General features: G+C 38.8%; 1 protein-coding gene across 1 annotated transcript in view; it reads right to left on the bottom strand.

Annotated features, from left to right (window-relative positions):
• Positions 1-2,041: 2,041 nt before the first annotated feature.
• The window catches only part of LOC129274232 (mediator of RNA polymerase II transcription subunit 16-like), a 29,272-nt gene continuing 18,886 nt past the window's right edge, over positions 2,042-12,427 (bottom strand). Inside the window, exons 16-22 of the mRNA XM_064108314.1 lie at positions 11,165-11,245; positions 10,109-10,212; positions 8,321-8,435; positions 6,676-6,777; positions 4,821-4,886; positions 4,086-4,293; positions 2,042-3,644 (exon numbers count right to left, since the gene is read on the bottom strand). Of these exons, the coding sequence (XP_063964384.1) occupies positions 3,512-3,644; positions 4,086-4,293; positions 4,821-4,886; positions 6,676-6,777; positions 8,321-8,435; positions 10,109-10,212; positions 11,165-11,245 (809 nt within the window). The 3' untranslated portion in view covers positions 2,042-3,511. The remainder of the gene's footprint in view (positions 3,645-4,085; positions 4,294-4,820; positions 4,887-6,675; positions 6,778-8,320; positions 8,436-10,108; positions 10,213-11,164; positions 11,246-12,427) is intronic.

The following is a 12,427-nucleotide window of genomic DNA, read 5'->3' on the forward strand; positions in this document are numbered from 1 at the left end:
ACCTATCCCATTTATTAATACAAAAAGTGCTTAGAATGACCATTTTTTAGGTCGGAATGTCAAAAATTGCTTGCGCTTCGCGCTCGCATCATTGAAATATATACCGTCTTCGTGGGTAACTGAAAGCAGTCCTTAACAGGTCCCTTTTCGACAATGCTAGAAAAGTTAATACAAATTTCTGCTCGTGCTTGGCGTTTGCAGTAACCATCTAGTTACATACGAATCTTGTTCAGGATCACACTTATTGCCCATAATATTTATTTAAAAAATCGCTCGCGCTTCGCGCTCACACTTTTTATAAGGCTTATGAGATTATTTCATGTTTATGTTGTTTTATAAGAATAAAACTAAGAAGTGACTGATCGGGGAAAACATAGGTGAAGATAATTTCGGGCCCCGTCCCCTATTGGCGAAAGTCCGATCCGCCCTTGTGACACATACACACACACCGGAAAAAATGGCCGGTGCCCCCCCTGAAAAAGCAAGGACCCCCCAGTCCCCCCCCCCCCCAGGGAAAAAAAATCCTAGCTACGCCACTGCAGTGCATGGAACGTATTCTAACGTCAGGCACAAACTAACGTCAGTGATCTTGATCCCCGTCTTCACCCCAAATTAAGGATTTCTTAGCTGAAAAAAATTTGACAAGCAAAAAAAAGATCTTCACGTTCAAAAGAGGGCACATAAGTCTTTTTTGGTTGCATTTTGACATTACAAATTATTAATTTGACTTCTCAAAGTGGGGGGGGGGCACGTCCCCTGGATCAGTTGTAAATCGTCAGGGGGCAGTCTGCCCCCCCCCCCCTTGGCACACCAGTTGTTCCATGCTGATACAGCGTAGATCAGAGTCTAGATCTAGAGACTAGACTAAACTAAGATATTGTTTTTTTAGAGCTAGGACTGGTTCTGTATACGGACTAGACATAACCATGGAAAATACAATCAAACGTAAATTACTATTAGTATTAGGCATTAGACAGGTCCAGATTTGAGGTAAAGTTAATGCGCTAGCCAAAGCTAGCCCTATAGCCTATCACATGTCATTGATAAGTGTTTAAGAATTGGATATATATATACAGATCTAAGCCTGTAAGGCCTATGTAACTATGTAAGGGTACCGGTAAGTTGACGATGCTAATTCATACGGCAGGACCTATTATTTTCTCAACTTCTCAACGATTGTTCTATATCGACTTATTAAAAATCGTTTCGCTGTAAAATGGCATGAGTGGAAGGGATATAAAACAAATATACAATGACCCATTCTGATTCTCGGAACAGGCTAAAACTATTCGCACTCGACTCAGGAACATCACATAGTACTATTCTCCCTCGGGCCGATGGCCCTCGGGAGAATAGTACTATGTGATGTTCCTTCGATGCGAATAGTTTTAGCCAGATCCTCGAGTGTCATTGTATATTTGTATAATATAGGATTTGTATAGCGCACGTATCCACCTTGCTAGGTGCTCTAGGCACTCCTATATTACCCTGGTTAAGCTAGTCTACCAATTCTGGTGCGCACAGCTTTTTGAGGAATTACTTCCTGCCGGTAGATTTTAATGGTGTTAAAAATCATTCCTTCATGATAATTTTTGTGGAATTCCTCAGGGGAGCGATATTGACCCCTTCTCTTTGTGTTGTAGAGGGTCTTGGGTTCGAATCCCAGCCATGGCGTAATTTCCTTCGGCAAGAAACTGATCCACAATGTACTGCACTCAACCCAGGTGAGGTAAATGGGTACCGGAAGGAAGTAATTCCTTAAAAACTGTGTGCGCTATGAACGCCTAGCTTAGCCGGGTAATATAGGAGCGCCTTGAGCACCTAACAAGGTGGATATGTGCGCAATATAAATACCCTATATTATTATTATTAACACGTGCACATTTCAGAACCATACAACAAGGACAAAGATATGCCCACAAACGAATACATACCAGTGTATCGTGAAACAAATACACTCTTCTTTTTTCCGCCATAGAAACCTTTAGAAGTTACATATACCAAAACCACACTTTATTAAATCAATGTAACATCACGCATATTGAATTTACAGGATTTATTCATACAAAATTTACAACAACGCAAATATGCTTACAGCATGCATGAAAAGAAGCATGCTTTGTCATAGGTCTATCATGATTTGAGTTGTAAGTGTAGTAAATGTGGCAACTTGATTTCATTCATTTTGAAAGTATAAGCCAGTTACTTACAGGTAAGCTGGGTTATCTAATTTGGCCAGTTTGGGGCCCTGATATTCCTCACGCAATTATTAAAGCTTCTCATTACCAATCAGAAGGTCAAGCTACATTGTATGATAATGTCAAGCTATGATAATATCAGGAGCACCAGCTGGCTTTAAAAAGATGTTCATAAAGTTATGCACTACGTGACACAAAACTGGAACACGTTCTTAGGTCCTAAGTCAACTACAAAGGGATATGTCATTTAGCATAAGAAAGGGTTACCAGTCATCATTCTTATATAACTTACAAACAGCTTTATGAGACACCGATTCAGACCATTGACGATTAGATTACCGACATTTGATAGCGGTTCGTCTGTCCTGCAGAATATTCATCATCCAATGTAAAAGATCAATCAATGGTTTGATGGGGGATCCACAGTCACTTGGCACCAGAGACTTCCACACAAACCAGTCCTCTTCTAGTGTGTCTCTCAGATCAATCAGACCATGGACAATACTTGGGTTATGAGATACATTATACCACACTATACCATCCGTTGCCATACGACTTTCAATTAAATTATAACATGATTTGATGTGAACACATATTCCAGCCTATAAAATCTTAACAATCAAAGTTTTGTATAGTCATATATCAAAATTGAAATTCCAGTCCATTTCTAGCCTCTCTAGAGATAAAAGCAAATCCCATTCCAAATCACATGTACAGTAACATCACCATCGGCTGCGACTTGACACCGATTTGGACTCTAAAATGAGATTTGCTAAACATTGCATCGCAACGGATCGTGTAGCATGTGCTGGGCGTTAGAATGTTTACATGAAACACTATTTCCAGTTTATTGTGCTCTTCGTCTGTCCAAAAGTATAGGATCTTGTGCAATTCCAGTGACTATCCTTTGTGGTAACACACACCCCCTGACTACAGAATCAAGACGCAAGATTGATCACGCTATATGAGCAGTCATCTTCAGCCACGTACCACAGTTTCTCTTCCAAAGCCCAAATCATGGACTGACTGACTGCTGGGATATATGAAATTGGTCACATACAAAAGAATTAGTCGGTCATAAAGAAGGCAATCCCGGGGATATGGTTGAAAAGCATCCAACCCTGGAATGTTCAATTTTGTACAGCAGCCTCAGCAAGAGGGACGTCTCATCCCCCAGGCCATGATGAAACATTTCAAGAAACCACCACACCTGGTTGGTCTGAAGATTATCGTTCAAAGATCACGAGGGATGAAGATCTCAAGAAACCACCACACCTGAAGATTATCGTTCAATGATCACGATGGATGAATGTTTATGCAGGATGAACCGTCACTTTCCGCCACAGACCTCCGCACAAACAGTTTCTCTCCCAGCGTTTCTCCCAGACCACCCTCACAGTGGATGATTGTTGGGTTACTGGAGGCATCAATGATATACAGGAACACCTGCAGGAAAGAATTAATAGGTTCAAACACTCTCGATGGCTCAATGACAAGGAGTAGGAAAGCTTGATGTTGAGGGTTGTACGCATATTATTATTATTACTATGCAGGATGAACTGTCACTTTCTTATTAATTTGATGACGACAAAATAAGTAATCAATCAAAAATAAATTAGAGGTTTCTTACTCTCTCTTTCCCTCTCTCATTAATGACATAATCATTTTGCCAAGCAATGAAAGGATTACAACATTTGTCTGATAAAGTGATATGACAGTTGTATTATAAAAAACATTTTATAACCAGTACAATAAACTTTCAACTGTTTCATGGAAAGGTATTGTGCATCAAGAGTATCATTAGGGAACATGGGCCTATAAAGGACCAACCACTTAGAGGTCAACATATTTGACGGACAGTTCCCCTTTACCCCCTTATGTACAAACCTTGAGCATCTCCTAATCTCTTTGTGGGGAGTTACACCGAGACTCAGCTTGCGGACCACGTCAAACTTTTGATGGAGCCTGTCCGTCAGGGATCGGGTGTAGATCTCCGGACCAAGACTGAAAGTAGCGATGCTGATCATACGACCGGGAAGGGTGCCGAACTGGAACGATGACTGGCCATGTCTGACGTGGATCTTGCCTGTATAGCCTGGGAGTAAGGAATGGTGCGAGGAATTACTAATGATGTCACCATGGTGATGGTGGTATTAGAGATACCATTGATGATGATGGTGATGATGAATTGATGATGATGGTGATGATGATAATGATGATGATGGTGATGATGAAGATCATGATGATGGTGATGGTGGTGACAATGATGATGATGGTGATGATAATGGTGATGGTGTCAATGATGATAGTGATGGTAATTATGGTGATTATGATGATGGTGATGATGATAATGATGAAGGTGATTGTTGATAATGGTGGTGATAATAATGATGACAATGATAACAATGGTTATGACGATGTGATGATGATTTATGATGTTGACATTTTATGTTAACTGGTATGATGGTGGTGATGAGTGATGTTTATGATGGTGATGACGGCAACAATGATTATGATGAAGGTTCAAGAACTGTAAAAATGAAAAATAAGACTTGAATAGGAGTCAGCTACATGTATGTGAGAATCTAATTTACTAATGACACAAGATGTGATAAAATTTACCTTCAGTAACAGGAGACAGGTCCCATGGAGGAACACCAACCTGACTAGGTAAGAGTGTGCATTCATCTAGATCGGAAGAATAAAGAAAATTCAAGAATAAAGTAGATATTGATAGAGAGCAAACAAATTCTGTTCCACACTTAAAAAAAAAACTTGCCTGGCCAAGCAATCGACTCTCCGCCTCAACAGGCATAGTGAAACAGTGCAATTATTGACCTGTTTTCATTTTGTGGCGACCTCCAAATTGCTCTAAAGTAAAAAAAGAGTTTACCTGAAACCAAAATTCACCAATTTTGTGTGGTATAAAATGCATCACCACATTGGTGAAATCATGCCCTGAGGACGCGCACTACTGCTAAGTAATCTATGAGATTAAAGGTCAAGTCCACCCCAGAAAAATGTTGATTCAATAAATAGAGAAAAATCAAACAAGCATAATGCTAAAAATTTGATCAAACTTGGATGTAAAATAAGAAAGTTATGACATTTTAAAGTTTTGTTTATTTTTACAAAATATTTATATGCACAAATCAGTGACATGCAAATGAGAGAGTCGATGATTTCCATCACTAACTATTTCTTTTGATTTTGATTGTTTGAATAATACAATATTTCATTTTTTACCAATTTGACATCAAGGACCAACTTAACTGAACCATGAAATATCATAATCAATGGTAATGCCACATGTTCAGGGAGGAATAAAACTTTGTTTCCAGGACAATGAGGAGAAAATGAGAATATTTCATGTAATAAAATACAAAATAAACAGTGAGTGAGTGATGTCATCAGTACCCTCATTTGCATACCGACTAGGATGTGCATATAACTGTTTTGTGAAATTAAGCGAAACTTTAAATTGTCATAACTTTCTTATTTTACATCCGATTTTGATGAAATTTTCAGTGTTATGCTTGTTGGAAGAAGCTGGGTGAACAGTTTTCGGAACTGAAGTGGCTACCCTGGGGAAGTATATCGTTATTATCATCATCATTAATCACCTGACATTTAATTGCTGTGATAATCATGACTGCAGTCACAGGCGAACATAAAGATGCTTAAAGGGGAATCCAACCCAAATAAAAACTTGTTTTTATAAGAAAAAGAAAAATCAGACAAGTTGATAGGTGAAAGTTTGAACAATATTGGACAAGCAACAAGAAAGTTATGAATTTTTAAAAGTTGTAAATATTGGTAATCACTATACCCATGGAGACTTCAAATTGGCCGCATATGGGATGTCATAGTGATGTAAGGCAAGGACTACTCTTCCATGTACTCCAATACATATTATGGCTAAAATGTCATTTTCCCCAAAAGTTTTAATTCAAATTATATTTTTCTTTCATTGGGACATAAAACAATATACTACCTGTGTCATATTTAGATTACTGCCCCAGGGGAATGGGTACTTAGGAGAAAACCACAAATCCCTGATAATAAAGTACATGGCCTATGGGAAAGTTGTCCTTGCCCCTTGTCATAATATACTTACCCAGTTGCCAATTTGAAATCTACATACTATTAATGATCTCAATTTTAAAGCAGCTATAACTTTCTTATTGCTTGTCCGATTTCTTTCAAACTTTCACCATTCTGTTTAATTTATTTTTCTCCTTCCCAACACAACATTTTATGGCCAAGGCTGGATTCCCCTTTAAGTTAACACTATAGGCTATGGAGGGAAAATAATCACTCTTTTTACTTATCACAAAGCATGTAATGACACTTATGAAAAAAAAAATCAGGGTTTCCTCTTGAAACAGGCCCCAAAGCTCCACAAAGTTACTCAATCCCTTTAGGCATGTCCCAGTTAACACTTTGTGATACACGCCCTAGGTGATATTAAACTTACCAATGAGAGACTCATCTAATTCTGTTGGTTGCTTATCATGATAGTGAACCCAAATTTGAGAGACCAGTCGAAAGAGGCTTGGTATGAGAACGTCAGGGTCATCTGAAAATAAAAATATTCCAACATAAAAATATTCTAACATATTGTTTCTGAACAAATTAACAAATTTTGAATGCTGGTTTAACTAAGAGGATGGAATAAACATGCATGTGGTCTAACCACAGGTAGGAAAATGTGACCTTAATTTTTACATAAGACAATTGTTTTGTCTGTTTGTTTTGATCCATTGTTGGAAGAACAAGATCAGAAGTTCTTGACCACTTAACCCTTAAATGACTGGGCAATGATTTGAATTGAATTCATTATGCAGAATGAATCAAACATTGCATCTATTGAAAATAAATTGAATCGAGTTGTACCTAAATATCAATAGGGACAGTGATTTTCCTTTTAAAAAAATTGCCTTTTCCGTTTTAGAACATCTTAAATTCCGTTTCAGCATGTCAGAAAACGGAAATTCCGTTTCCCAATAGACTTTGTGTACAAAAAAATTTGACAATTCCGTTTACCCATTGAATAGCAATATCACAACACTCGCGCTGGTCAAAATTTGTATCTGCCACTGTACCAACAACGAAATACATGTAGGATCCATTCTAATCGGATCTATGTGGGTACACAAAATATTTTAACAATCAAATTTAACATGAATACATCCTCACCTTTCACATTATTAGGATTATTTTATGGTCAAATTAATTTTCATCGATAGTTTTGGGGCTTATTGGACATCGTTATCAGCAGTCAACGACTTTCGCCTATCCGGCATTTTGGATTTTAAGACCTCGATATCGTGCTGTTACATCTTCAAACGTGGAGGGCAGCAACACACGACCGTGTTGTTCGAATGATGTGTGCATGTGAAGCCCAACCCGGCACCCGCCCGGCCGGCTGGATACGGGCGTGGGGTACGATCGAGTGCATTCACGATGTGTGCATTGTCACGATTGTAGCGAAGTGAGATCGTGTTTTCTGGGGTTTTGTGGCCATTTAATATTCATATTTTGTTGAGATTTTGGAGTAATTTCTGTTGCTGTTCTGTGTATTTTGAGGAAAAATATGTTTTCCGTGATTTTCCGATTGAAATGCCACTTTCCGTTTCAAAAGGCCCTTTCCATGAATTCCGTCTGTTTTCCGCGATCAAGGAAAATCACTGTCCCTATATCAATTGAACATTGGGCAAAATACAATCAAACTGAATAAGACAATGAATGGAATCAATGGAGCGTTGTGGCCAAGTGGATTAGTCTCCGGACTTTGAAACAGAGGGCCGTGGGTTCAAATCCCAGCCATGGCGTAGTTTCCTTCCGCAAGAAATTAATCCACATTGTGCTGCACTCAACCCAGGTGAGGTGAATGGGTACCTGGCAGGAAATTTATTCCTTGAAATGCTGGAAAGGTTTCTTTCAGCAAGAAATTAATCCACATTGTGCTGCACTCAACCCAGGTGAGGTGAATGGGTACCTGGCAGGAATTTATTCCTTGAAATGCCGAGCGCTGGAAAGCTGCTTGAGCTACAGCGTAATAATATCCATAGAGATGTTATTCATAATGTGTTATACAAGAACTGACTATTATTATTCACCTGCTGTAGTAGTAAAGACCGGAAGGCAGTTCTTCTGTAGTCTTCCCCACATCCTGATGATAAGAAGGAGTTCTCTCAGCATCACTAGAGTGGGTACATCTCGCATCAAACTCACCTAGATTGGATAAAAAATACATCTCATCTTGTTATTCAGCTTCAAATATCACCAGAGAGGGTACATCTCGTATCAAACTCATGACCTAGATTGGATTAAAAATACATGCTATCATGCCATGCATTCAACTTCAAACATCAGGACTTATGCAAAATCAGAGATGCCAACTTTTGGAAATCAGAATTAGGGAGGATTTGCAAACGACACCAAATTATGTGCGCGTAGCGCACATCTCGAGCGCGGAGCGCTCGACCCTTGCGGCCGGGGTCGAGGGCCCGGCTTAGGGCCCTGGAAGCTCTGGGTTTCTAGATGCTCTCTGGTGCAATCTGACCCTTATTTTGGAGCATTTCACATGTTTTTAAAAAAACATTGTTCCCACTTTTTTGACATAAAAATAAAAATATCAAATATGCATTTTTACATGTAAAAAAAAAATGAGGGGACAATAGAAGAAAAGTACCTGTTCAACTATAATAATGAGGAATTATCCTCTTTATTATTATTAAAGCGCGGGTAACGTCTTCCTCCTCGCTGGTCCCTTGCTTGGTGAAATAAGTCAACAGGGTACTAGTGGAGCTCGAAGATCTCGACTTCGCAATGTCCGTATGCCGTTTGCTCCCTACGTGCTTCCGAATATCATCACGACCTCCGTGCTCAACTTTAATGTCCACGCTGCAAATTGTGCAAAATGCATGGTAGATTCCTCTTTCCGACTTCCGAATACACGGGTACTGGAGACTGTATTCAGTCTTATACTTCTGAGACCATTTCTTGGTCTTTTTTTGTTGATTTTCCGCCATTTCGTGTCAATATCAACCCATCAATACGCCGAAATCACACACCGATATTCCATCGCACCACTCGACAAATCCAGCGGCCGCGAGCGCACACGCGCGCCTCGCGAAGCTAGCCGGGCCTACCGGCCTGGTGCACAGTGGATTCCCGTTGGGCATATCACATGCACCAGCTTTTCGCTGCTCCTTATTTGTCTGCCTTTCACACAGAATTTAGTAGCAGCGAAACGTAATGGAGTTACTACATGCTAAAGTTAGCAGACGATACATGTACTTCCAATCCAATTTGATCAATGCAAAAAAAATCGTAATTTCGGGAGGATAAGGATGGTAATCGTAAGGGCGGGAGTTGGGATGAATTTTCGGGAGCCTCCCGATGAAATCGGGAGGGTTGGCATCTCTGCAAAATACTATAATATTTATGAGTTTGTTTGAATTTTGAAGTCCCCGACCAGAGACAATTCATATACCCACCTCCCTGACAAAGTATGACGTAACAAAATTCAGGCTGGTAAGAAACACAATAAAGCCTATTTTCAAAAACACCAATTTGAGTTTCTTAAGCAAAATACTTGCTGGCAAGTAGTAAATATGGCTTGCAATGTTATGCTTGGTGGCTTTTGGTACAGGGATCACCCATTTCCAGCCGGCAGCGGGTTAACTTGTTGACTACTGAATCCTGTAAATTCGAATAGGCTTTGTACAGGGACAATCACGATCCAGTAGGCAATGGGTCAACCTGTGAGTTACTGAATTCTGATCTTCCCAGTCTTCGTTCATGGACCATATGGGTTAACCTGTTAATTACTGAATTCTGTAAATTCCTATAGGCTTTGTACAGAAACCACCAAGTTTAAGCAAGCGATGGGTTAAACTTACCCCTGGTCTGTTGGTAGGGCTCCCTGGAGGGGGTACAGCAGCTAGGCTCACTATGGTGTAATCAGCTACCCACTGGATCAATGGCTGTAGACACTGCAAGGTAGCTGGGACATAAATATATTACATAAGTTATTTAGAGAGCAGCTAAGCTCACTATGGTGTAATCAGCTACCCACTGGATCAATGGCTGTAGACACTGCAAGGTAGCTGGGACATAAATATATTACATAAGTTATTTAGAGAGCAGCTAAGCTCACTATGGTGTAATCAGCTACCCACTGAATCAATGGCTGTAGACACTGCAAGGTAGCTGGGAAATAAATATATTACATAGGTTAGAGAGCAGCTAGACTCACTATGGTGTAATCAGCTACCCACTGGATCAATGGCTGTAGACACTGCAAGGTAGCTGGGAAATAAATATATTTACATCATCACTATATCATCTATACTATATAAGCCCATATTTTTTCTGCTGTAAACAGTTATTACCCTGTATCAAGAAGAGCTGCAGATAAAGTACTTCAGCATTTCAAGAAATGAATTCATGCTGAGTACCCATTTACCTCACCTGGGTTAAGGGTGGCAAATGTAGATTAAGTCTTACCAAAGGACAGTAGGGCTTTGCTGGAATCAAAGAAAGGGGGGGGGGGGGTGTTACACAAAGGTAAGTTTTATGAATATAATGTATCACTGTATTGGTAAGATCATGTTCAATGGATGCATGCTATCACGCATTAAAGCGACCAGCCAGGGGTAATTCATGTATTTAGACGTTTTCGGACACATTCAGAGATAGCATGACTAGTCCGACGAACACGCATGACGTACAAGGTTTGTGTACGATTGAATGGGGCTTATAGAATCGTGCATTTTACAGTATCTCCTGATTGCTTTCCCCTTTAATAAAAGGGATGACTTGTTAGATATAAAGTGCCCATTGGCACTAGTATAACATGACCTTTAGTCATATGAAACATCCCAGGAGAGTGAAAGTTTAATCAGATTTGATTGAATATCATTTGGAGCTGATTTCTGAATTGTACCGACACTGACCTGGTTCAACAACATACTCCTTGCTGTCTAGTTTCTTTAACAACGTGTCTGGGTTGGTTTCAGTGCTGTTTGCACACAAAGCTGGAAAAAAAGAAGGAAAAAAATAGATGGAGGGTTAGCACATCATAACAGCCACCACTCTTCCACTGTAAAAATTAAGAATCTTTGCAGGTAAAATTTGGAAACCATATGTGTATACCCTATTAAAGGAAAAGTCGCACCCCAACAAAAATTTGATTTGAATAAAAAGAGAAAAATCCAACAAGTGTAACACCGAAAATTTCATCAAAATCGGATGTAAAATAAGAAAGTAATGACGTTTTAAAGTTTGGCTTCATTTCACAAAACAGTAATATGCACATCCTGGTGGGTATGCAAATGAGGAGACTGATGACGTCATCCACTCACTATTTATTTTGTATTTTATTATATGAAATAGGGAATATTCTATTTTTCTCCTCATTGTCAAGTGAAATTACGATTAATTCCTCCCTGAACATGTGGAATGAGCATTGTTTAATACTATATGATTCAGTCAACTTGGTCCTTATTGTCAAATCTATAAAAATGAATTATTGTATAATTCAAACAATAAAAAAAAAAAAGAAATAGTGAGTGAGGGACATCATCAAATTTCTCATTTGAGTTGTGCATATCACTGTTTTGTGAAAAATAAGCAAAACTTTAAAGAGTCATAAATTTCCTATTTTACATCCGATTTTGATGAAATTTTCAGCATTTTGCTAATTTGATTTATCTCTATTTATTCAAATCAACTTTTTCAATTTTTCTGGGGTGGACTTGACCTTTAAGAAAATTTGAAAAGGGTGGAATCAAGGATTGGCAGTGTTATATTAACATTTTAACGCCAGTCTTTATTTTCTGATATATGTAGATGACAATTCGAAATTGGTTTTGTCGTCTGGCAAGTTTTAACACTAAATATTTCTTATCATTACATAACTTAATATTGATTTTTTTTTTATTGACTGCCCATGCCTACATAATGCAAAAAATGAACAGGAAAATGAGCGACGCACAAAAACAAACTTTTCCCCTGGCCATTACATTGTGGTGTGATTTCCAATGGATGACAAAATATCTTTATGCACAACTACAATAATTGTAACAACTATTCTGTGTACACTTTGAACTCTTTCAGTGGCCTTTTCACAATGAGGTAGTCATCAAATAACAGCTTAACTTCATGAAAACAGCCGATCTGATGACCATTTTCAGCATTAGAAATATGGAAGTAAATGA

Source organism: Lytechinus pictus, chromosome 13, assembly GCF_037042905.1.
Source record: "Lytechinus pictus isolate F3 Inbred chromosome 13, Lp3.0, whole genome shotgun sequence".
In the NCBI taxonomy this organism is placed as follows: domain Eukaryota; kingdom Metazoa; phylum Echinodermata; class Echinoidea; order Temnopleuroida; family Toxopneustidae; genus Lytechinus; species Lytechinus pictus.